The sequence below is a fragment of the Benincasa hispida genome, chromosome 3 (assembly GCF_027475165.1).
Source record: "Benincasa hispida cultivar pf3 chromosome 3, pf3_genome.v1.1, whole genome shotgun sequence".
Lineage (NCBI taxonomy): Eukaryota > Viridiplantae > Streptophyta > Magnoliopsida > Cucurbitales > Cucurbitaceae > Benincasa > Benincasa hispida.
This window is the reverse complement of record NC_143480.1, coordinates 78,388,653-78,416,604: the sequence shown is the minus strand read 5'-3', so window position 1 is coordinate 78,416,604 and position 27,952 is coordinate 78,388,653. Positions and strand designations below refer to the sequence as shown.

At 36.3% G+C, this 27,952-nt stretch overlaps 1 protein-coding gene and 1 long non-coding RNA gene across 2 annotated transcripts; both read right to left on the bottom strand.

Annotated features, from left to right (window-relative positions):
* Positions 1-15,504: 15,504 nt before the first annotated feature.
* LOC150037549 (uncharacterized) lies at positions 15,505-17,094 on the bottom strand. Its single transcript, XR_016528383.1, has 2 exons — positions 16,957-17,094; positions 15,505-16,193 (listed from the first exon to the last, which is right to left on the bottom strand). It is a non-coding gene; the product is annotated as an uncharacterized LOC150037549 (long non-coding RNA).
* A 1,333-nt stretch (positions 17,095-18,427) lies between these two features.
* Positions 18,428-23,214, bottom strand: LOC120073909 (patellin-3-like). Its single transcript, XM_039026823.2, has 4 exons — positions 21,737-23,214; positions 21,525-21,649; positions 20,644-20,779; positions 18,428-18,856 (listed from the first exon to the last, which is right to left on the bottom strand). Exons 1-4 carry the CDS (start codon positions 23,183-23,185, stop codon positions 18,602-18,604), a joined length of 1,965 nt encoding a protein of 654 aa, XP_038882751.2. The 5' UTR covers positions 23,186-23,214; the 3' UTR covers positions 18,428-18,601.
* Between the last annotated feature and the right edge of the window lie 4,738 nt (positions 23,215-27,952).

The window sequence follows — 27,952 nt, the reverse complement described above, 5'->3', positions numbered from 1 at the left end:
CATAAATATTTCTACTGAGTCCTCGAGATAATCTGAAAAGATTACCATCATGCACCTCTAGAACGTGCTTGGCGAATTGCAGAGGCCAAACGGCATGCGGCGAAAAGCAAATGTCCCATATGGGCAGGTGAATGTGGTCTTGTCTTGGTCTTCAGGAGCTATCATGATCTAATTATACCCGACATATCTGATAACAGGCAGAAATGCACGTTATCATAATGCTAAATCCTTAAACAATGTTGGATTACGTTGATGAAATATGTTAAATTGTGTCCATTAAGAATAAATTCTATAATATTGCGGCCGCATGCGTCCAATGCATTAGAGCAGCTGATCTTTATATTTTTATGTAGAATAATGCGTTAACGCAATGTAAAGAATGCGATCATAGGAATACATTTGTCGAGTGCAACTTCACCGCAAGACTTTGCGTTGATCGTGCTCGCAAACATGCACCCAAAAAGAATCACCGCAACATGGTGGACGCATCCGGACGAAAGGACAATTAAGATCGATGGGACAGAAAGCTGACGACAGTCAGATCCAAATTAAGTTAACAATCGATAACGGTCACAAAGTACATCCAACTTTATCGGTGACAATTATCCGTCGTATTAGTTAGGAATTAAAGCTGTCCCATCTGTACAACCAGCAGAGAGAAGTCGCCTTTCACCTTTGATGCCCTATAAATACCAAGTGCATTCTTCAGAGAAAGGGTTAAGCAGTCGATTACCTCATCACCATTACAAGTTCATACCCCTGTTCATAGTTTTCTTTTCCATTTTACAGCGGAGCAAGAGAAGAGTGGTGACGCTGGAGATTGTCCAAGGCAGCTCGAGAGAGAACCTTGGGGCATAAGAGCAGAAAGTGGGCTGACTCTCACGAAAGCGATAATATCTTTAGAGCACGAGTAGAAACAGTGTAACGCCTGGCAGGAAGAAATTGCTCCAAGCTCTTTACTATACTTGCATTGTTATTCTGTACTTCATCTTATATCTAATCAATGAAAGTTCTATTTCTATATCTGCTCACTCTCTTAATACACATGAGTAGCTAAACTAGTTGAATGGGTTGAGAGGAACTAAGCTAACATGATCTAGGAAGTTCATTGCCTGCGATTGTCTTGTTTTATGTTGTGCAAAATACCCCTTTGGAGTTACTCGAGAGAGAATCTAAAGAAAGAACCTAATGTCTCGAGAGAGCTAAGTTAGAATCTGGACTCAAAAGAGCAAGATTAGGCTTGCATAAATAAGAGATAGGGACTTAGAGATAAGCTCTGTTTGTCAACTTGCATCACATGCATCCTAGGAATAGGAAAGATATTATGTGGTCGCATATTTGTGTGAATGTCATGTTGTCATCGCATAAATAGAGATAGAGGTTTATGTGTAAACCTTGTAGACTTATCGCATATTTATCGCACACGTTCTAGCCTTAGAAGCTGTGGCATTCACGCCGAGAGGTGGTTTACTATTGTATGCATGTTTCATGATCGCAAGGCATGAACACATCCTAGGGAGTGTTACCCGAAACCTTTCTCAACCCATTCACCACATATTCATCGTATTTTCCGTTTACCAACTCTTTTCAAACTCTACCGCATTCGTTATTACTTTCATTAACGTAACAACAACCCAACAATTATTTATTCAACTGGTTACCGTAAGTTTTCATAAAAATCTCCAACGCAACTATTTTCACAAGTCCCTATGTTCGACCCTTGACTTACTAGAAAACTCAGAGGAATTTACACTCGGATTCCTCTGGGGAAACTCAAGTGCACAACACAATCCACCAACACATATCATCCATAATTTCCACTTCATAAAATTCAAGCATCAGCCCTATAGACACCTTTGCACATACATCGTATGCGTTCTAGTATTAGAAGACGTAGAATTCGCTGCGCTCCAACTCACTCAAGAATGGGACGGCAATGGTCCGCCGGCAAGCTCGTTCTGATCTTGGATGCATTACATTGGAATCCTGAAGCACCACCACGAACGAATGCCCTTTGAGCCCGGGATTCGAGTAATAGCCCTTGGTTCTTTCGTTCGTTACAGACAAGAAGTTTCCTCTGTTAGTTGTGCTAGGCTGTCTGCGTAATGAACTACTGAGTCTAGTTATCTTGATTAAAAGCGGGGATATGGGACTATTGATGACGAGACTCAACCTCCATCCGTCACTAGTAATCTCAATCCGCTTTTCCTATTCACTAGTACACTGCGCGCTAAAACAAAACGGGAAGCCCCTTTCTTATTACCCAAGACGTCTTTGGTTGAATCTTCACACCTGATCCACTGTCTGAACTTCCTACATTCACTCCCGGAAATTGAACAAGCAAGGTTTTCGCTGCAATCCTAAATATCACTAGGCAACACTCGGACTCTTTTCTTAAACCAGGGCAACAAATGTCGAGCATACGACGATGCCGCCCGTTTTCATTTCGTGGAAGTCCCCGGCAGAGGAAAGAAAGGGTTGTAGGTGATGGCGCGTTCTGCTTCTTATCTAGAGATGGGCGCTGAAATTGTTCCACCTCAGAAAGTCTGGGAGGCATCTACCTCATACCGATCACAAGGAGAGGTTCACCATGATGGGGGTACTTCTTTTTTTTCCCTTCTCGAAAGCCCTCAATTGATGGGACATTTTGATCCCATTTTCCTCTCACCCCGGTTCTGGTTCAGGAAAGGGTCAACACAAGGATCTGACTTCGAGCTTTTTTCTATCTATTGGCAAGCCTGAAAGCATGTTAACCAAACGGACTGAAAGACAGCTTAGCGATAGCTCTACTGATAGATGTTGAGAGAGTCCCCCGTAGTGCTTTTCGATCTTAGGGTTGGTTCTGTCTGTACGCGAGAATGAGATCAGAATGGATGTTTATTTGGTTTATATAGAAATGCATTGGCCAACTTTACTGCATTGCTTTAAGGCAGGATGGAATCTCTTTACCAAGCATAAAGCATATGGCTCGCGTCAGAGATACAAAGCTAGCTAAAGGATTCCTTCCAAAATCTTGAGTCGACCCTAAAAAAAAGATAGGGGAAACATTTGCCCAAATAGGCGTAGGTTGTACAGTATGGTATGGTTTTGTTCCCGGAGATGGATTTCACATTCCTTTAGATTTAGATGCATGTTTACTATTGTATGCATGTTGCTTGATCGCAAAGCATGAACGCATTCTAGGGAGTGTTAGTTGAACCCTTCTCAACCCGTTCACCGCATATTCATCGCATCTCCCGTCTACAAACTCTTTTCAAACTCCGCCGCATTTGTTATTTATTTTCATCAACACAAACAATAATCCCAACAATTTATTTATTTAACTGCTTACCGCAAGTCTTCATAAAAATCGCCAACGCAACTATTTTCACAAGTCTCTGTGTTCGAACCTGGACTTACCAGGAAACTCAGAGGAATTACACTTGAATTCCGCTTGGGAAACTTGAGTGCACAATGCAAATCCATCAACGCATATCATCCATATTTTCACCTCATAATTCCGAGCATCAGTGAGCCATACTTCTTCTTTACAAACAACACTGGTGCACACTCAGTCTCATAAACCCTTTTATCAAGCACTTCTTACAACTGGATCTTAAGTTCTTTCAATTCTCTTGGAGCCATTCTGTACAGAGCTTTAGATATAGGAATGGTGTCTTGCTCCAACTCGATTACAAAGTCAATCTCTCTCGGCAGAAAAAAGCTAGAAGTTCCTCAGGAAACACATCAGAGTATTCTCTCACAACTGGTTCTGAATTCAAAGCAACCTCAGTTTCTTCAGTGTCAACTACACTAGCCAAGATACTCCAGGTACCTTAGTTAAGAAACTTCTTGACTTTCATAATAGAGATTACCTTGGGCAAAACCGTGGATCCCACCCCTTTGAACTTAAAGCTAGCCTCCATAAGAGGGTTAAAAATCAACTCCTTATAGGGACAATCTATACTAACATAGTTAGCAGCCAACAAATTCATGCCCAGTATCACATCAAAATCACGCATGTCCAAAACTATTAAAGTCACATCTAGGGTATGGTCTGCCATATCTACCTGACATGTTTTCATCTTTTCATTTGCTATCATAATTTCTTCAGAAGGAGTGGAAACTGATAAACATAATTCAAAGGATCTATTTTTAATAAAGCATGCCTCACAAATGATATAAAAGAATGAGATGACCCATAATCAAATAATACCAAGGCATAATGTTCCAAGATTGCAAGCATACCTATTACTATCATTCCTGACTGCTCGACCCTTTGGCGGTTAGTGGCATAGACCTGACCATGTTGTTGCTATCTGTTTTCATTATTCTGAGCATTGGATGGCTGATTCTGACCAGCTCTTGCAGGGACACCGAGGAACCTATCTATCGTATGTCTCTATCGCTTGCATTTAAAGCATATCCTCGTGCCAAGCAAACAACACCCCACATGAGACTTCCCACAAGACCTGCATAAGGGCTTATCTCTCCAAACCCCTCATGAATTCAAGATTAACTACTGGTAATGTTGTAACAATCCGACCGAACTCAAACTTTTCTATGGGGGCTCGGGGGGCTTTTTGCTCTACTTTTATCTTTTGCCTCGAGGAGGGTTCTGACCCTTGAGGCCTTAGGTGTTCCCCCTTCTCCTGGGAATCCATCTCTACCACCAAATGGAGTGCCTCCGCATGAGTAGTTGGCTTAAAGGTTTGCATAAAACTACGTATCTCACCTTTTAGTCCCTGGACAAATTTTTCTGCCCTCTCAGCCTCTGTGGCAACTTTTTAGATGCAAAACAGGATAACCTATCGAACTCTTAGTCTTATTCTTTGACTGACATATAGCCCTATTTGAGATTTAAAAACTCTTGTTGTTTAGCATTCCTCAGGCTAGCAGAGAATCATTTTTGTAAAACTATTCCTTGAACTTCTCCCAAGTTATTGCTCCAACTTCAAGATCAATCATCCTTTCAGCGAACTACCACCAGATGGCAATATTTTCTGTAAGCAAGAAAACTGCACAATGTACCTTCTAGTCGTAGAGCACTTCATATATCAAAAAATTGTCTCTATGGAAGATAACCACAACTCTACCTTTATAGGGTCCTTCAGTGACCAATTAAACATGTGGGGATTATGAAGGAAATCGAACACGAGGATTTCCATGAGCAGCGGAAAGATCATTCCAAATTACAATCGTATATGAACTTTACAATTACAATCACAAACGGTAACATACGGTTATTCAAAATATATAAATTACAGCATGCTATACAAATGATCAAGGACAAGACTAACACACTTTTGCAGACTCATCACAAAGCTCTTTGATCACGAACGCTTGATCACAGCTACACAGCAACACACAAACACTCATCCAACATGATCGCTACAATGCACGAACACCGCGCACTCGAACTAAGCGATCGCCTTGGTCACGAACACTCCGAACACCACAAACGGCCTCCATAGAACCTCGATAGTGTCGAGTTGAGTATGACACCACCAAGAAGGCTACCTTGGTATTCTCGGTGTGATAATCCAAAGGGTGGGCTCTGCGTGGACTTGGTTTGAGGCAAAAAGCAGAAAGAAACACAATCGTGTAAACAATTGAGCAAGTGGGAGATGGACGAACCTATCGTATAGGTCGATGCCCAATCATTTAGGAAAATCTAAGCGATCATCTAGCAAAAGCTACGCGATCGTTTAGCTCATCGCTTAGCTCACTCCAAGCTGTCACTTAGTAAATCTAATTTACTTGACAACTTCCCTGAGTATTTTTCGAGATTGGAAATCTCGAATCACTTTTTTTGCAAATCTTTTTCTTTCTAAAAATAGGAAAACATTTTTCCTTTTATCTCACACTTACCATGAAACCACCAATAATCTCCCATTCAATTGGTTATTAGAGAAAAAGATATAATTATCAATAATTAATATTATTATAAATATAAATGATAACCAACTTAGTATATATTTATAACCTATAATTTTAATATTCCATCTCATGTAACATACAAACCATAGCACTTTTTCAATTTCATGGCACTTCTGAGCCTCTCCCAAATCTTTCATTTGAAATTAAGTCCCTAGCCAGTTCTTAACTGCAGTCAGTACACCTATATCATTCCCAATGAGTAGTATATCGTCTACATACAATACTAAGAATATTATTGAAGCATTGATGATCTTCTTGTAGACACAAGGTTCATAAACGTTCTGGTCAAAGCCATACACGACTTGATCGCCGTATCAAACTGTATGTTCCAAGATCTAGATGTCTGTTTCAACCCATAAATGGACCAATTCAGCTTACAAACTTTTTGCTTTTGACCTTGGGCTATGAATCCCTCGGGCTGCCCGTGTAAATGGTCTCCTCAAGATTTCCATTCAAAAAGGTCATCTTGACGTCCATTTGCTAGATCTCATAATGGTAATAAGCTGCAATGGACAGGAGGATGCGGATCGACTTTAACATGGAAACAGGCGGGAAAGCCTCCTCATAGTCGACTCCCTCTACCTTGGTATAACCCTTTGCCTCAAGTCGAGCCTTGAAGCTTTGCACCTTCCCATCAGCACCCTGTTTGCGCTTGTAGATCCATTTACAACCTATCGGTCTTACTCCTTCAGGCTAATCTACAAGATCCCATACTGAGTTAAAATACATAAACTCCATCTTGAGATCCATGGCCTTGACCCATTCATCCCAATCAACATCCTTCATTTCCTTCTGATAAGACAACGGATCCTCAACGTCACCATCTGCTACCATAGCAAGGATTTTCGTGAAATCCAGATAGCGAACGGGCGGGTTCACAATCCTCCCACTACATCAAGGTTCCCTCAACTCTTGAGGTGAAACTGGCCTACTAGATGAACTACCATTAACAACTCTTGCTGATGAAGCAGGCTCTTCAACAACTCTTGTTGAAGTTTTAGTAGTTTCATTAGAAAGCTCACGCAACAGGACTTTACTACGTGGACTGTGCTCCCTAATATGATCCTCCTCTAGGAAAATAGCGTTCGTGGAAACAAACACCCTGTTTTCCGACAGATCATAAAAATAATCCCCTCGTGTACCTTTGGGGTAGCCTACAAAGAGGCATAACCTCGATTGTGGTTCCAACTTCTTGAGATTTGCTTCAAGCACATGTGCAGGGCAACCCCAAATACGGAAATGATGTAAACTAGCTTTACGCCTGTTCCACAACTCCAGAGGTGTTCTCACAACACTCTTGGAAGGAACATAGTTGAGTATGTATACCACAGTCTCCACTGCGAAACCCCAAAACGAGATCGGTAAGGTAGCGTAACTCACCATCGAACAAACCATGTCCAACAAGGTTCTATTTCTCCTCTCCGCTACACCATTTTGCTGAGGTGTACCTGACGCTGAGAGTTAGGAAACGATTCCATGTTCCATCAAATAGTCCTAGAATGCCGAGTCTAAAAGCTCTCCACCTCGATCCAATGTGTTTTCAACTTCAGCCTTGAACTCTTTGAACTTTTCAAAGGATTCAGACTTCTGTTGCGTAAGATAAACATATTCATACCTAGAGTAATCATCAGTAAAACTGATAAAATACTCATAGCCACCTCGAGCTCGCACATTCTAAGACCATAAAAGTCAGAATGTACTAACTCAAGAGGCTCTTTGGCTCGATAACCTTTTCCAGTAAAAGATTGTTTAGTCATCTTACCCTCAAGGCAATATTCGCACATCGGTTAAGAATTTTCTTCTAACTCACTTAGAAGTCCATTCTTCACCAATCTCTCAATCCTATTGAGATTGATGTGCCCTAATCGAAGGTGCCAAAGTTGAACATTTTTTTTTGGAGAAATTCGTAGACGTATAGATTGAGTTACGGTAGTTTTAAACAATTCTGTGTTATGAAGGGAACTTATGGCTAATGGTCTTAGCACATACAAATTGCTTTCCAGATACGCTGTACAAATATTAACACCATCTTTATGAATAAACGCTTTATCCACATTAAATGAAATAGTGTATTTACATTACAGCAAGACTTTACAGAAATGAGGTTCCTCTTAAGTTCAAGAACAATATATACACCATTTAAAATAAGAAACCTATTCTATAAAAGTTAACTGGATCCCTCCCACTACCACAGCTGAGACGACGTGCCCAGTGCCTACTCGCATCATCATCTCACCAGCCTTTAGCTATCGCCACGATCTAATCCCCTAAAAAGAAGAAAAAATGTTATTAGTGGTACCCGAATCAACTATCCAGGTAGAATCATCATTCTCCACTAAACAAGTTTCAAGTACAAGTAAATCATATTTACCTTTATCTGCCTTGGCCTTAGCCTTAGCGGCCATCCTTTCCTTCAGCCAGCGAGGACAACTCCTCTTTTAGTGTCCATCCAGGTTGCAGTGGAAACATTTTCCCTTTTCAACCGGTGGTGGGCGCCTTCTTGGGGCAACAGGTGGCGGGTTAGCAGACGCCTTCCCTTTCCCCTTACCACCCTTCTTCTTCTTCCCTTTTGCAGAGTTAGAAGTAGAAGGTGCAGACTTCGTTCTTGAGGTCGAACCTCTATGGAACGTCTTAGAAGATGAAGTAACATTTACCTTAGCCTTCTTCCTCTCCTTACTTTTCAGTAAAGATTGGTAGGTTTGCAACTCGTTGAGGAGACTTGTAAAGGTATATTTCACTTTGTTAAGAATCACATTACTAACAAAGTGCAGGAAGCTCTCCGACAATGAATGCAGGATTATGCTAACCTGGCTGCCCTCATCGATAGTAGACCCATTCAACTCCACCACATTGAAGTGGACCATCATGTTAAGCACATGTTCACGAATAAAGGTGCCTTTTTCCATTTTGGAGTTGAATATATACTTAAAAGCCTCGTGCTTGAACTGTTCAGACGATTGTCCAAACATCCCCCGTAAGGACTCCATGATCTCACGTGCTGAGACCATAGGCTCATGCTTCTTGGCCAAGACGTCATTAAGACTTTCCAAGATATAGGCTTGGGCCTTCTCATTTGCCCATGTCCATCACTCGTATGCCTTCCGAACATTCCGAGCGGCATTGGGAGCTGGAATAGGAGGACAGTCCTCCATAAGAGCAAACATGAGATCCTTGATGATTAAGATTGTTATGATCATGTATTTCCATGTTGAAAAATTATCGCCAGTTAATTTCTCAGCGCTAAGCAAAGCAATTGTGGCTGTGGACATTTTCAAAATTTGTTGCTAAAAAACGAGCAAAACTTTTATTAGATTTTGCTAAACCACATTTTAACCAATTAATTTTGCAAAACAGTTTCAAGTACCCTAAGTGAAATACTTCTATTTTGCAATGATACACTAGCAAGGCAGGACAAACGTCATCAGTAGGGTGATCAGATGCCCCTTCACTGGGATGAGACCATCTCAACCATTAGGCAGAACCAACTCTTGGAACTGAACCTAACAGCCACCATCTATTTGGTCCAGAACTGTTAACCTTTAACAATTTCGCGTAAGTGTGACCCCTCGCTTTTGGTGTCAGATTCCCACCCTAATGAGCCCACCATAGAAAAGAAGCAGATTAAGACAAGAGACTAAGTAACCTTATCCTCTTTTAGGAGATCAAATAAAGAAATGTGCAAAACTGTCATCCTATAGGGGGACACTCTCAGGGTGCCTCAAGGCGATGCGCAGAAACTTTATTCAATCCAACGAGGGAGACCATGGGATATGCTGTCGCACTTCTCGCTCCCACTTACTATGAACACTCTCTCCATCCACCTTCGTATTGACCTACCAAAACACCATCCTTTAGGGGGACACTCCCAGGGTGCCATGAGGCCGAGGGTAGATCTCACGATGTGGACTATATAGAAGAAACGTGAAATTGGAATATCAGCAATCTGGCTCTGATACCAATTGAAGGAACTCTTAAACAAGAGTATCCATAAGCGGATGCGAATCTTTCCGATTTCATTATGACCGAATTACCACACATACATTCTAACAAACAGATTTTTATTGTAACACCAATTATAGCATGATTTAACGATTAAAATACAAAAGACTGAATAAACATACTAGTTGAAAATAATCTTTACTCGAACTCAGTCCAGCAAGCAATCCTCTACACTCCTTATCGCCCAGCAAATAGTCGCCTAACAGCACCACAATCGTCTACACGATTGGCAGCGCACGAACCAACAGCAATCGGGGACGACACCACCACTCGAAGCCCTCAGTATTCTCGGAGTGAGAATCTAAAGGGTGAGCTTTTATGGAATTGGCAGAGGGAGGAGGAAAAAATGATCGTGTAGTACGAACAAGCAAGTGGGAGATACTAAATGTCTATCATATAGTTGGGTGCTTGTCGTTTAGGAAAAGTTACACGATCGTGTAGGTTTTACTAAGCGATCATCTAGCAAATAGTAAGCGATCGTTTAGATCTATTTGGCGCCCTAAGCGATCGTATAGAAAAGGTAAGCGATTGTTTAGAAATCGCATGTGATCGTTTAGTGCGCGGGTATGCGATCGTTTAAGACGATCGGCACTATCGCATAGGCTCTCAACGGTAAGCAATTGTAAACTTTTTACACCGTGAGCGAATTTTCGATTCACTTACAAAATGAAAACAATTTTCATTTCAATCTTCAGTTACAAGAACCGAATTTGATCTTCCCACTTTCGCACAACTCTGAAGAAATTCTCGGCCAATTATCTCATAAGTACCTAATTAATTAAATAATGAATATAATCATATTATATTCTCAACCTATAGTTTGATATCACATATCTACTATAGTATTTTTCTCCTCTACTTGATATAAATCATATTTATATCTAATTTCCTCCATAATAATGTATCTCATACATTTAGTCAATTATATCATATATAGTTAACCAGTTCAATTATATCATATATAATCGAACTCCCTCTTGTCAATTTGAACATTTCAAACTGACCCAAAAACTGATTCTCAACTTTACCCAAGCTACCAAGAGGACCTTATGAACCTATGGCTCGAAGCTCCAACGGTACGTCAATAGCTGACTAAACTCTTTAGCCACGAGATCCACCATCCGTTAATTGTCAGACCAGGCATTTCAATAAAGACCAACAGTTGAACTCTTTTTACCATAGATATATTTCTGTGTCCATCGGATATAACCAATCATGAGTACGATAACCCTTCACAAATGCTCGTAAGTACAGTTGGGCCAATTTACCATTTTGCCCCTATAGTTACATCTCACTCCTTAAGTACCATTGATCCCTCTAATGAACAATACAACATAGTCCACTATGTGTGAACACCTCTCGGGCCAAGAGAAGGTGTGTGGCGCCACATCGTTCAAGCCCTGGAATCAGCCCTTGAGGGAGCTATCTATCTACTTACCTGTACTTCGTGGAAGAAGTGAATTCCATCTTGTGTAGTTGAGTTCCCAGCTCCCAAATCAGACAAATCCCCAAAGTGGTACGTTTGAGTCGGTGACCTGGCCACTCGCACCCATGCAAATCAAATGACCTCCCTCAATGGCAGAAGTTCTCAACTCACTCAGGATTGAGGTCATGTTACCTATGGTCATCCAAGTGAAGTGAAGTCTCTGTCATAAACGATGTTATATAACGAGACGTTAACACTTCATGGTCAGGTCTTATACAAACTCTTTGTATAGGATGCCCTCGCTCACATGTCCCCTACACGAATGATCAAGATCATACCATCTGTGACAAGTCACAACATTTGTGACCATTCCACAAAGCGGGTTGCATCCGTAGTGTTACCAGGATAAGGCTTCTCTCCTATATCAATATACTAAAAACCATTTTGGTTATCACTTAAGACATGATCCACTTGTATGTCACCATATACATGCTTAAGTTACATCTAGATAACCAGGGATTTTAGGTTTATTGGTTTGTGATAAAGCAAATAAAACATTTAACTGAGCAAAATCAAGAAGTGAAGTAAAATATCATATATTAAATATCACAAGTGTTCATACAAACTGTTTACAAACTACAGGACACGAGACTTTAGGTCATCAACCCCAACAATAAGAACACTCCACAATTGTTTAGCTCAGTCCAAGCTGTCGCTTAGTAAATCTAATTTACTTGACAACTTCCCGTGAGTATTTTCCAAGATTGGAAATCTCAAATCACAATTTTTGCAAATCTTTTTCTTTCTAAAAATAGGAAAACATTTTTCCTTTTATCTCACGGTTACCATGAAACCACCAATAATCTCCCACTCAATTGGTTATAAGAGAAAAAGAGATAGTTATCCAATAATTAATATTATTATAAATATAAATGATAACCAACTTATCATACTATATTTATAACATATAGTTTTAATATTTCATCTCATGAAACATACAAATCATAGCTCTTTTTCTATTTCATGGCACTTAATGTAAATCTCATTTACATTAATCCTCCACTTGATGTATCTCATACACCATACCGATCATATCACATATAATCGAATTACCTCTTGTCAATTTGAACATTTCAAATCAACACCAAGAACTAATCCTTAACTTGAATCCATTGAGCTACCAAGGGGACCTTATAGACCTGTAGACCTGTAGCTCGAAGCTCCAACGGTACGTGAATAACTGACTAAACTCTTTAGCCACGAAATCCACCATCCGTTAACTGCCAGGTACTCTACTAAAGACCAACAGCTGAACTCTCCTTACCACAGATATATTGTGTGTCCATCTTAACCAATCAGCAGTGCGACAACCCTTCACAGATCGCTCGTAAGTACAGCTCGGCCAATAACCGTTTTGCCCCTGTAGTTACATCTAACTCCTTAAGTACCACTGAATCCTCTAATGAACATAAGTCATAGTCCTACTATGACTGAGTCCCCTCTTCCAAAGAGAAGTTGTCGTCACTATGTTCAAGCCCCGAAATCAGCCCTTAAGGGAGCAATCTCTCTACTTACCCCTGCTTGGGGAATGAGTGAATTTCATCTTGTGTATTAAGTTACCAACTCCCAAATCAGACAAGTCCCCAAAAAGGTAGGCATGTTGAGTTGGCAATCTGGCCACTCTCACTCATACTAATCAAAGGACCGCCCTCAAAGGCAGGAGTTCTCAAAACACTCAGGATTGAGGTCGTGTCACCTATGGTCGTTTAGGTGAGATGTAAGTATCTAGTATCAACGGCGTTATATACAGAGTCTAGTCATCTCGTGGTCCGGTCTTATATAAACTCTTTATATACGACACCCCGCTCGCATGTCTCCACATGAATGGTCAGTATCTACCATCTGTAGTAGTTTACAACACTTGTAAACCTCTACAAAGCGGGCCGTATGCGTAGTGTCACAAAGATCAGGTATCCTACCTTAATCCTTATACTACAAACCTATGTAGGTTATCACTTAAGGCTGATCCATTTGTATATCACATAAACATGCTTAAGTTTACATAAGATAACCATGGAGCTTTGTTCATTGGATATGAGTAAATGTCAAAATGAAATAAAAGTTATTTTATTCATAAAACAATGTGTATCATTACAAACAACGAGACTCCGGGAGAATTAGGACACCAATCCTAACAGATTATACTTCCTGAAATCCCTCAAATGTTTGGCCTCAGCTGACAGATCCTTCATATTCTACTGTAGAGCAAGGCTTTGGGGGGTATGAGCTTCCTGAGGCGGTGCCCGTCAAGCTAACACCTTCTCCACTATACTCTTGAATTCTTTCACTAGCTAAACTATCAATGCAACAAAATCAGCATGGGTGACGGGTGCATTAAGGGATGGGTGTACTGGTGTCTGTTCCTCATTTTCTGCAACATTGTCGACGAGTGGGTGACACCCCTCTATTCCACCAGTTCTACCCCTATGACCACCCCCTTCTTGCACTTAGACGTGGCAGCATTTCCTATCATTCACAGTCAACCTCATTTAATTTGCAATCAAGAAACAGTCTAATATTACTTTTAAAAGAAACAGACAGGATCATGCACATATACTTTTAAAACATTTTAATAAAAAACATGCCTAACGAGGACGAAGGATCCCTAGCAGCCATAAGGGACACATAATCTAGACTTGCATCGTAAGTCTACAGAACCTAAAACATAAGCTCTAATACAACTATAACGACCCGACTGATCAAGTACTCTAATTAGGGTCGTTACTATTGAATGCACATTTACATTCAAAAACATTTTGACCAATAAAGCATAAATTTAGTAAAAACAAGGACGACTGTTTCAAACCCAATTATTAAATTAATAATTCAATCAAATAAACAAAACATTTAATTAGGGTCCCTTAAAACCATTTTCTAAGAAAATATTCAAAAACAAAAATAAATATTATGTCTGACAATAAATTCAAAACTCAAATTAATCACATGTTCAAAGGCACAGACTAAGCGAAAGCGATTTCTTTTGTCCCCATATGGCTCTGTCACGAGTTCTGTTGGTCACTAGCGAGCCTATTTCTGTCATTACTTGACAAACATAGATGAAGAAAGAACGAGTATAAAAATACTCAGTAAGTGACCTCCTACTGGGCCCTTTAGGTAACATGTTAATCATTCTATCTAGGCAACAGTGTACAGTCATAACATATCAGTCGTGATAATCTTGAAGGCCACATATCAGTCAAAGGCGTGTAACTCGAAGGTACACATAATGGTGTATATTGCAGTCCCGAAGGAGCACTCATCAGTCGTAGGTGTGTTTCTTGATGCGTTGTGAATACGATGAAATAATGGTGTATATTGCGATGGAGGTGTATGCATTGTGCATGCAAGTTTTCCTAGCAAGATCCAAGTATAAATCCTACTAGGTTGCCTGGTAAGCCCAGGGTCGAACACAGGGAATATGGAGACAGTATGTGACGGTGATTTCAGATTTCTTTGCGGTGACAAATAAAACAATGAGTTGGTTGGTATGTTTGGTTAAGGTATAGATTCTATGTGGCGGAATTGAGAAAAGAGTTAATAACACGAAAGTTACAATGAGTATGCGGGGGAACGGGTTGAGAAGGAATTTAGCTTAACACTCCTAAGATTGCGTTCACGTTATGCAATCATGCTACATACATACAACAGCAGGTCATCTCTCAATGCAAATGCTATAGCTCCTAGTTTTAGGACGCATGCGATGTATACGATGATGTCTATAGGACTTATGTTTAAGCCTCTATTCTTGTTTATGCGATGATGAATGACACACACATACACAAAGCGACCACATACTACCATAACCTATTTCTAGGGTGCATGCGATGCATGTTAGCAAATAGAACTTATCTCTAAGTTTCTATTTCTTGCTTATGTGGTTCTAATCTAACTTTCTCAAGCCTAGGTTCTAACCTAGCTCTCTCAAGTCTAGGTTCTTTCTTTAGACTCTCTCTCGAGTAGCTCTAAAGGGGTGATGGACGCATACATAAGACAAGATGATCGCATAAAATGAAGATCTTAGGTCATGCTAACTAAGTGCTTCTCAACCCATTCAAAAGTTTAGTTACTCATGCGTAACGTAAAGAGAGTGAACAGATGTAGAGATGCAAGTTCTATTCTATAAATGAAATCAAAATACAGAATAACAATGGGAAGAAGGATAAGGAGCCTGGTAGCAATGTCTTGCTTCCCAAGGCTTTTACAGTGTTTTTCTCTACTCTACCCAAAAGAATATTCTTGCTTTAGCAAGAGTCGGCCCTCTCTCCGTTCTCAACGCTTCTCCGCACTCTCTCGAGCTGACCAGGAACGATCTTCCGACGTCTTCTCTCTTGTCTTGCCTCTGCCTTCTAAGTGTAAGAAAACTATGAACAACAGTTAACTATCTTCTATATGGTGAACTCTCTATGTGGTTAAGCTATTTTTTCGATGGTGGCCTTCGGTATTTATAGAGATCAAGGTGAGTAAGCTTTTCTCTCAAATGATTGCACTAATGGGATGTCATTAAATCTCTATCTGATGTGCCGATTAATTGTCACCGAAAAGTTGAGTGTACTTGCTACAGTGTGTCGTTAACGGCTTGTCAACTAAATTCGGATTCGACCGTCATCAGCTTTCTGTCCCATCGTGGTTTATTAAGCTTTCACCTTGATGCGTCGTCTCTATGCGGCCACCTTCTTGAGCAGATCTTCGTGAACACATACGATCGCATAGCCTTGTAGTCTCAATCTTTTAATGCGCTTAGACACTAAATTCCTTAGATCGCAATTCTGCCTTGCGCCAACGCATTTTCCTACACAAAATACGTAAATTAGCTGCTTTAATGTGATGGACGCATGCGATCGCAATGTTCTCAACTTAATGCATTTGGATACGATTTTATATATTTTTACCGTCGCAATCCTACATTGTTTTATATCTTTGCGTTGTAATAACGTGCATTTCTGTCCGTTATCATTTCCCGAATGTACACATACAGTCATAAATGTGCACATAAACAGTCATAAATTGTAAACCGCCTAGATTAAAAAAAAAAAAAAAAAAAAAACTAACAAGTACCATATATACATAGCATGCATCGATTCACAGATAAATATTCTATCATAATTCACAATCAGCTAATTCAGATAAATTTTACCAGAACACCCTCAGTCATCATAATTTAACATCACAGTCAAAACAGTCCATATCATTAAGTCAAACAATCCAATCATCATCATGTGGTTGGGATGATTAGTTCGAAGGCGAACCAGTTGTAAGACACTCCCCTCACATTGAACTTCCAAAATTAAACCAAGAAATCAATCTCTAACAAAAATTTGAATTAACATTCCTAACACAGAAACACAACATTCAATTTCATCCCAAACACGTAAATTTTATATCAACAAATTTAAATTCATTCTAAAATTCTCCAATGTGTTTGGTTTGCTCTAAATTTATTCCAAACTTCACCCAAAGATTCAAATCTACATATAAACCACAATTTAGGATTTAAAACTCAATCTCCAACATTCATAACTAATCTAAATAGTTCCATAGTCATAAATACTCACCAAAATAGAACCTAAAAACACTCGAGCTTGTTGATCAACACCTAGCGACTCCAAGAAAGATTCAATTCAATGCTCCAACCCTAGGACAAGCCGGGATTTTAACCCAAAACTTAGCAGGTAATCAAGATTCAAACAAAAGAAAACACCCAAACCTTTATCAAAAACCCAAAACTCCACCAAAAACCAAGATCCGCCGAATGCCCAAGGGAGGATGGCGAAGATTGGTGGTTGTGCAAACAGATCTGGCAAAGACCACGTGCCACGGCGACTGGCAGCACAAGCTGGGTCTAGACTTAGGCGGTGTTGGGACTCTGACGGTTGGAAACTCAATCAAAGGCTACGCAGCTTAGACTGACGATCGAAGTGGCTAAAAGAATGTATGGTTTGAAGCTTCCAGTGGTCCAAATCTGACGTGAGCTACACTTTGGCTCCAAACATCGATGCGAGGAGGTATGTGACCGACGACTTGACGATAGACGGTCTAGGCAACTTTGTCGAACCCACGACGACAACACACGAAGCCGAGGAAGGGTTCGCGAACGAAAGAAAAACTCCAGCAGGTACCGTGTGTATGAATCGAGGGAGGAGAGAAATTTTGATTAAATTCCATTTTGAAAAATTTTCACAGATAGAATATCAAACTATTTACAAAAATAGCAAAAAAAAACTTATAGACACTGATAGATTTTTATCAACCTCTATCAAACTCTATAAAAAAAATATTAAAATTTTACTATTTTGTGTTAGTTCAGCGAAGCTGGACTATTAGTAATTGTTTTTAAAATAGTTAGAGAAGATGTTAGATTAGGGAAGCTGGACTCAAATGCTTGTATGAGCTTGATTTTAAATGTAAACGCAATTTGAGAAGTGGTTTTAAATAAATTAATTTGAAGTTTACAAATGTAAAGTTACCCTTTTCATCCTTACACTTTTGAAGTTAAATTTTAGTCGTTATACTTTTAATCATTCGATATTAATTCCTAAACTTTCTATAAATCTTAAATTTAGTTTCTTAAAGTTAATTTTTATCAAAATTAATTAAATATTTAAAAATAATTTTTATGCAAAAATACAATATACAAATATATTTTCAAAATTTATAATAAAAAAATGTTAATAGCTAACAAAAAAGTTTTCAAAAGATCAACAATAAACTAACATCATGGACTAAATTTAAAAATAGACAACTAAAATTGAACAATTAAAAATATAGACTATAATAAGAGTAAAGAGACAAAAATGATATTTTAACTATAATCAAATTTACCCACAATGGCCTTTTAAATCGTGCAAAACTAGTCCCAAACAAACAGTGCCTTGATATTTCAGCAAACAATTGAAAATAATCTAGGAACACATTTTCACCTTATCATCAAAATATAAAGGGGGAAAAAAGACAACAAAGAGAAAGAGAAGATCAAAGAAAAATAAATTAAATAAATAAATAAAAAAAAAAAAAACCCCAAAAAAAAAAAAAAAACATGAACCATAATTAGATTACATTACACCCAAGAGCTTGAAAAAGGAATATTAAAAAGGACATCTCACAACAAGAAATATAGGAGGAAAAAAGAAGGAACTTCAAAATTATAATTTTTTTGGGGGGAGGAAGAAATATATAACAAAGGGTTGAGAATGTAAATTTTCATAGAGATTTGGTCTTGAAGCGATAGAGGAGTTTCTTCTTCTTAGAGGTAGGATTGTCTACGGACAGGACCACCTTACCAGGCTCAGAGATTTTGAAGGTGTTTGAAAGAACAGGATGGTCTTGAGAAGAGGAGACAATTTTTCTAGCCTTGTCAATTATGACTGTGTAGCTTCCTTCTCCGCTCGGCACGAACTCCGCACCGTAGCTCACATCCCATCCTACCACCCGAACCTCCCATGTCACGGCGCATGCCTACACAATCCATATCCACGTCACCAACCTCCACCCGTAAAGATTTTATTTAAGTCCCTAAACTTTGAAATGTATCTAACCAATCTTCGAATTTCGATTCAATGCATGTGTTCTTTGACTCGTAGTAAAGCATATATCCTTGAAAGTATTAAATACTTAAATGTACACCACATGATGTTAAATTAGTTAAGTTTCGTTTTTATGACTTCTTAAGCTTATTTCCTTTCAATTTCTTACAATGTTTTACAACTTCCGTAAATACAAGAGTTGAAAAAACACGTTTTAATAGTTATTTTATTTTAATTTTCAAAATTTTCCTTATTTTTTTAACAAATCAATTTTTTAAAACTCAAGGACATAGTTGTACAACCTATAGAACAAATCCATGTTTAGTAAAAAAGAAAATAACAAAGCAATAAATTTAGAGGTGAAAAGAATTTTTATAGGTTTGATTTCTAAAAATTAAAAATAAAAAACCGAATAGTTAACAAAGTCTTTACTTTATTTTTTTATGTTTTCTACAGTTATGCTTGTTTACTGCCAAACATTTAGAGATGAAAATAACGTTTACAAGCTTAAGGCCCGTTTAGTAATCACTTGTTTTTGGGTTTTTTTTTTAAAAAAATTAAGTCTGTAGACACTATTTCCACCTCCAAATTTCTTCCTCTATCATCTACTTAATTTTGAAGATTAAAAAAAATTAGCTTTTAAGAATTTTTTTTAAATTTAGCTAAAAATTTAACCAGTGTATTTAAGAAAAATACTGATTGATGTAAGAATTGAGGGAGAAAATATACCTAATTTTCAAAAACTAAAAACAAAAAATATAATGATTATCAAACGAGCCTTAATTTTTTAAAAAATAAATGGGGCTTTAATAAACAACAAGCATAAGTATACATTTCCTAACCATGAAACTTCTGTGTGTATACAAGATAGATATTTCAAGCCACACGACACAAAGTAAAGAAATTAAAGTTCTCTGTTCGATAATCATTTAATTATTTTTTTTATGGACTTCAAAACACTATTCTCACTTGTATGGGTTTGTTTTTCTTTTATTTTATTATCTATCTTCTAAGGAAATTGAAAGGGGATTTTAAAAACTTGTTTTGTAATGGGATTTGACTAAGAAACCTAAATCAAGGAAACAGTCCAAAGAAATTGAAAGTTAAAAAGTGGAAAAAAAAAAAGAGTAAAATTGAAGGATCCAAAGTGGAATACGATAGAAACAAAGAGAAGGCCCATATACTCTATATTCCAACTTTGGTTTATTTAGTTTATTTGTAATTACAAGAAACATGAAAGAGACAGAGTCAAAAACAGAAGAGAAGAGGAACAGAGAATTTCAAAGTTCCTTTAAAATAAAGAAACAGACAGAAGACAGAGAGACAGATATCATGGGTCATTTTGGTCTGTCATGTTCCAGAGAATCCAATGAAAATGCACATCTTTCGACACTAACCAAACATTTTCAAAAACACCATCACTTCTTTGGGGTTTTTTTCTTTCTTGAAAACAAAACAAAAACAAACAAAATAACTTTACTGTTTCAAGAAAATAAAGTTTTACAAAAAAAAAAAAATATCAATACACAAATTAATTTTCAAAATAAACATCCTTCAACTGATAATATATTTGTACTATTTGAATAAATTTCTAAAATTCATAAATTTCAAAAAAAAAAAAAAAAAAATTAGCCCTAATCTTCTTTTTCTCTAAAAGATTATCAATTGATATATAATTTCAAAATTAACCAAAGATAGAGAGAGAGAGAGGATGGGAACCTGAGTGACAGGATATTCGACTGTGTGTTTGGCTGAGGGTTTTACTGTAATTTCAGTGACTCTATCGCATGTCTCAAATTCTCCATCTTTGCTCATTCCTCCATACTTCACTGGCAGCTCTTGCGCTGTTATGTACCTGACAATGTATTCACATTTCAAATCAACTTCCATCTTTCTTATACAATAATATACTTCTAATTTACTCATTTAAATCTATTCTAGTTTAAGTATATTATATATTAAAAAACTCTCTTTTCTTTCATGTATTAATTTAAATTTTAAAATTCCAAATCTACCCCCAATAGCTATACATATACTCTATATTGTATATATTTCATTACTTTCATCAGCATTAAAATAATATTTATGTTGGTAGAACTAAAATAATCACATCCCTTGAAATCTTCATCAATTTTAAAGAGATTTGATTTAATATATATTTAGGTGTTAGTTACAAAAATAGCAATCAAACTCAAAGTAATAGAAAGAATTTGTAGATATAGAATAATTTAAATTCAATTTTCAAAGTCCATCACTAAATAGTTAATTAGTAGGAGTCTATCTGCATTAGAGTCCGATGTTGTCAGTAAAAGTCTCCTACTGATAGAGTTTTTATCTATCACAATTTTCCCTTAAAGGTTAGGTTTGTATTATTTCAATTTTGCTAAAGAATCCCTAGAAAAACATGGGTCAAGGTTCAAACAAAAGGTTTCAAATCACCCACAAATCTCTTATCATCCCAAATTGCACAACAGAATTTAAGATTAATTACCATATATGAAATGACAGAATTTTAAAACAATATCTATAACTTAAAGGTCAGCTATGGAGTGGTTTTAACATTTACCCAAAGTAAAGAAGTAATCCAAATAAGAACATACCTCAGAAGGGTATCTGCAGATTTAGAAGGTCCAGCAAACACAAACTTGCTCTTAGTTCTATGAGTCAAAAACGGACTAATCATTCTATTCACAGCCAAATACCACCAAGGAACATTGATAAACACCTAAACAAATTCAAAAAAATCATTCACTAATCACATGAATCATGATAATATAATCATAAAAACAAGGATTAAGGTTGGATTAAAGACCTGTTTCGCAACAAATTCAGGGTAATTATCTTGGAAGATCTGAAGAGCATGTTTGGTTGCTTGTCTGAGTTCCCATTTTCCCAGCCCTGGAGAGTTCTTGAGATCGTTCACGTGAACAATGGTGCAGATTCCACCAGGATTGAAATCCAATTTCCTGATGCTTTTCTCCAGAAACTGAATCCTCCACCGGAGAAATTTCTCCCGTTTCTCCTCGTCGGAAAATGTTTTCTGGTAAAGCTCTCTGTTCTGAAATTCTCCGTACACATTGTAACAAACTGGATGCCCTTCTTTGTCTGATCCGTGCATAAACGCTACTTTCTCCAAATCGCTTCCTAAATCTTCCTCCAAGAGTTCGTCGATTTTGAAATCCTGTCTCCATTGGATCGTGTTCTTCAGCATCGCCAATGACTCTTTCACTTTGAAATCCCTTGCTCGAAGGAATTTCAGCAGTACCACGTCGGTTCTCTCGTCCGCTAGTAGTGGTATTCCCCAAATTGAAACCTCCTCTGGCTCCACCGCAGTCGGCGGAGGGTTGGCCGCTGTTTCTACAGCTTCCTCTGATGGTGCTGCGGCAGAGACAGCAACAGCGACGATAGTCTCTTCGATTGCTTCGACTGTTTTCGCTCCGTCGTCGTCCACGGCCGATTCGGTTTTCACTGCGACCACCTCTTTCTCCTCTGCAGGAGGCGTCGTTTCGTTTGATTTCTCTGCCTTTACTCCTTCTTCTTCATTTGTTCCGGCGATTTTATCCTCGGATTTCGTCGGCTCTTCTTTTTCATCGGAGCGCTTCTCCACATCATCGATCACTTCATCTGTCTTCTCCACAACGACCTCCTCCGCCGGCGCTTCATCAACTTTAGCCGGCAATGTCGAGGGAGGAGGAGGCGGAGCAGTGAATTCGTGCTTGTTAAGCGCTTCCTGAACAAGCTGCTTAAACTCCTCCAAAGCTTTCTTCTCGGAATCAGAAAGATCAGCAAGTTTAGTGCTCTCCTCCTTGAACGAATCACCATCCGCCGGTACTTTGTCATCACCGGCAGGTTTCAAAACTTCAGTCTCCGCCGCATCAGTAACCTGTGGTTCCGCCTTCACGGCAGAGTCCGGCAGAGGCGGAAGGTCCTTGTTGGGCTTCTCGGGGAGGGGAACATCGGTGATAACAACTTCTTGGTCAGTCATGGCCGTCGTGGGGGGCGGAAATGGAGAAATAGAGAGATAAATAAGAGTGTTAGAGAGGAGAGAGAGGGAGTGAAGAAAAGGAAGAAATGGAAATGGCGGTGGTAATGGCGGAGATGGTGAGATTGAGAGACGCCATTTTAAAGAGTGGGTTTGAACCGTTTGGTGGTATTGTAATGATATGTAATATTCATCATTGAAATTAAAAAAGAAAAAAAGAAAAAAAGAAAAGGCGTGTGGGTCGTGGGGGCGTGACCAAAAGTCTTTTGTGGGGTTCATGGAAAAGTAGAGATACAAATTATTTAAACGGCTCTATCCATATGATTCATAATTCTACAAAAATATATCTATATATATTAAGAATAAAATAGGTTTAAATCCTATTTTCTAAACTTTGAATCTCGTTCGATTTTGGTCCTTCAACTTTTCATAACGTTCTTTTTAATTTCTAAACTTTTAAAAAAATATTTATTTTAGTCTCTATTATTAAAATTATATTTATTATTCAACAGAAATGTGAAAGGAGTTTCTATTTTTGGATGACTAAGTTTAGACATATTGAACAAAGTGATAGTAAAATAAAATGTCAACAACCAACATATCAAAATTATGGACCAAAATAACACTATTCAAAGTTCAAGGACCAAAATAAAAGTCAAACCATTAAAATATCATTTTGGTCTCAATACTTTAAAATTTATTCGATTTTAATCATTATATTTTTAGAATTCAAAAATCCGTCTGGTTTATAAACTTTGTGAAAATAACAATTTAGTCCTAAATTTTCAATAGTAATGATTTAGACTTTACATTTTCAAATTTGTAATAATGTAAGCCTCCTCTGATAATCATTTTGTTTTTTTGTTTTTTGTTTTTTGTTTTTTGTTTTTTGTTTTTTGTTTTTTAAAATCAAGCATATTTCCTCCCAATTTCTTATAAGGATTTGTACATTTATTAATTAAAATGGTTGAATTCTTAGTCAAATTCCAAAAAAAAAAAATGAAAAGCTTTTAAAAAAATTGCTTGATTTTTTAAATAATTGGTAAAAAGTAGATAACAAAAAACGAATTTTGGAAATAGAAGTAGTGTTTATATACTTAATTTTAATAATAAAAAACCAAAACCAAATTGTTGTCACGCGAGACCTTAGGCTTTAAATTATAATAAGTAATGATTCAGTCCCTACACTTTAAACGACGTAATGATTTAATGAAATTTCTTTAATTTGTAAATTGATGAACCAATGGATAATCAAATTTATTTACAAACTATAAATACTAAGGCGTTATATGATAAACAGTGAGTCTTCGTTTTGATGAAATTTTTTATGCTAAAAGACTAAATTGTTACAAATTTGAAAGTATAGAGATTAAACCATTATCAATTAAGGTTGAGGTACTAAATTATTTCTTTCATGAAAGTTCAGAGACTAAATTTGTTTTGTAATCTACCTTTCAATTGTCCAATTTTAGTCATTGTAGTTTTAATAAATCATAAATTAAGTTCCTCAAATTTAATTTTCACCGAAATTGGTTAAATGATAATAATAATTTTATAAATACAAAATGTAAATATGTTTTCAAATTTTATTGTAAAAATGATAGTGGGTAACAATTGAAAAAAAAATCAATAATATTCTAGTAGTGGGGACTAATTATAAGATTTATTGAAAGTACGGGAACTATGTTTTAACTTTATCGGCATAAGCTTAGCTTAGTGCAATCTTGCTTTTGAGGTTGGAGGTTCAATCTCTTATCATCATAATTGTTATTGGAAAAAAAAAAGTTTTAACTTTAAATTATTTCTAAATAAGGAGTATTATATTTGAATCTCTAATCTTAATACAATTAGTACACGTCAATTAGTAATATCGAGTCACACTTGTATTAGTTACCTTGTATTTTAGTTGTGTCAAATTTAACTCTTAAATTTTGAAAGTTTCATCCTTAAAATTGTATCTAATAATATGATTAAACAATTAATATTAGTTTGACACGTGGTAATTTTTCTTGTAGTAAGTGGTACAACAATTTAAGCCTTAATCTTGTATGTAGTTAAAATTGAGTTACGATTGATGTCATCTAGTTTTAAAATTTAAAAATTCACTTAAGTTTCATTTAGTAACCATTTCGTTTTATTGTTTTAGTTTTTTAAAATTAAGTATGTTTCCTTTACATTATTTATAATGATTTGCATATTTCTTAAATATAATTGTTGAATTCTTAGCCTAATTTCAAAAACAAAAACAATATTTTTAAATTTTGACTTGATTTTTTCAACCATCCATAAAATGTAGATAGCAAATGAAGAAATTTAAAGGTAAAATAATGTCTAAGGCTTAATTTCAAAAACAAAAACAAAAAATTTGCAAAACAAGACTTTAGATTTATTGAAAATAAAATAACTAACATTAAACAACAATAAACTAGCACTATGTATTAAATTTAAGATTTATTGAAAATATAATGACTAACATTAAACAATTTGAAGTGTATGGTCTAAAATCGAACAAATTCTAAAGTATAAGAACCAAAATAATAATTAAACTTTTTTTTAATAAAAAAATAAATCTCTCATATTGTTGCTATTTTATTATTATTATTATTATTATGCCAATATTTGAGGAAATCAAATCTCTTATCTTAAATTTGGAATTTATTTTCCTTTTTTTATAATACATAGATTTGGAAATCAAACATTGATGTTTATAATGCAAAACTTGTATTTTAGTAGTTGAATTATGCTCATTTTCGCAAGTTAAAATTCATTTTATATATGATCAAAAATATATTTTTTTTAACATCTTTGATCTAAGCAAAATCATTATTTTTAAAGTGTGATTAACGTTAGCTTGTCAATTTCAATGTTCAATTCACTCTATTATTCATCTTAGAAAAAGAAAAAAAATCACTATTATTTTTCTGTTACATCTAATTTTTTAAACCATACGACATTTTTAGAGGTACAACAATTCAGTACAAAAATTTGGCGGTAGATAGCAAAACTATTCCTACCATAATCACCAAGGAAGTATTATCATAAAGTTTGTCGAAATTTTAATTGATAGGAGTTTTAAAATTTATGAATATATATTAAGGTTTTGGGTTCTTTTAAAGTACATTTATAATTTCTAATTTATTCATATATCAATTAAGTTATGTTCTGTTTTAAATATAGGATAAATTACAAAAATTATCCCTGAAAGTATGGTGGTAGTAACAATTACACCCTCAAACTTTTCAATTATAAAAATTAGTCTTCTAAACTTCTACAAGTGTTAAATTTGGATCCTCAAACTTACGATAATCGTAGAAATTGGACCCACAAATGATAAAAATTGAACCTTACAATTATATAAGTTTGAAGGTCCAATCTGACCCAGTTTTAACATTTATATAATTTTGATAGTTCATCTTTTAAAATTTAAAGTTTAATGGTATAATTATAACTATCATCATATTTCAAGAGTAATTTTTGCAATTTGCATATATATATATATAGCAAAACAAGTATGGCATAACTCATATAAAAATATGTTAACGACTAAGAGGTTTGTATTTGAATCTCCTTGCATGCTATTACACCAAAAATAAAAGGTGAATTGATTATTATAATTTTTGGGTTATAATAGAGGGGAATTTGTACGGATGGCCCCTATTTAGAGATCAGCTCGAAATTTGGTCTCACTTTTACAAACAAATATAGTTTGGCCTTTTATTGATGTCATAACGTTGTGAATTAACCACTTTAGCCCTTCTTTCTTCTTCCTCCTTCCTCAACTCTTTTGAGGCAATTTTCTTCTTTTTCCCTTTTCTTGCTTTTCTTCTTCTTATTTTCTTTTTGTTCCGACGAATTCTTTCATTTACACTATTATTTGGGCAATTTCCCTTTTTCTTCTTTGGCGATTTCGGTTTATGGCACCATTTTTTTTTTCTTTTTTCTCGGAGAAAAAATTTACAGGCATGTCTAATGAAGAACAAGACGAAGGAGAGAGGAGCGAGAATAGGCGAGAAAACGAGAGAAATATCTGACCAAATGAAAAGAAAAATTGAAGATTGTATCTTATGAGGATCAAGACAAAGGAGTGGGAGCAAGAGTAAGAAGTTAGAAATAGGCCATCACGGGCATTTTGAGGTCAAATGGGTACTTTTACATGTAGATACATCGGCAGAATGTCAAATTTCAAGTTGGTCCTACCGTACAAATTCCTCTTATAATAGTATATATTTGAGTTACAAACTAACCAAAAAAAAAAAAAAAAGAAATAGTTAATACAATTATAATAGTGAGAAACAAGAATATTATAATTAAAATGTAGGGCCAACACTTGAAATCGGGCCCAAACAACCGGGAAACGTTGTATATATAGAAAGAGAGATAGAAAGGTGGGGGATTAGTTGGATAATTGAGTGGATATTAGGTGTGGGGCCCAGAAAATGAGGATTTTTTTTAAAAAAATTTATTTTTTAATAAGAAAAGAAGAAGAGGTTTATTTTAAATTTCGTAGGGTGTCCAGTCCACAATGTTTAGGCAAAAATCATAATTGTGCGGTGCCGTTTTACAGAAATCTTCGCCGAATCTGCCGGCACGGCATTCCCTCTCTACAAAACCATTCTCCTTTTTCCATCTCTCTTCTTTTTTTTTCTTTTCTTTTCTTTTCCTTTTTTCCTTTCTTTTCTTTCTTTATTTTGCCGTTGCTTTTCTTATCTATCTGGACATGGACCCAACATTCCCTCATTAATCAAACAATTTTATCATTTTATATATAAAAAAAATCAAACCATCTATTATTTTCTTTTCAGAAAAATATCTTTTTCATCCATAAATTTTAGATTTAGTTTCTACTTAGTTCATAGTTTCAAACTGTTAGATATTTAGTTTCAATTTGATCTCTAGGTTTAAAATTACTACAATTTTACTCTTTACATTTGAAGCTTTAGGTTTAGTTTCTATTTAGTTCATAGTTTCAAAATGTTACACATTTAGTTTCAATTTAGTCTCTCAATCCCTGTGTTTCAAGATTTACACTTTTAACAATGATTTTTT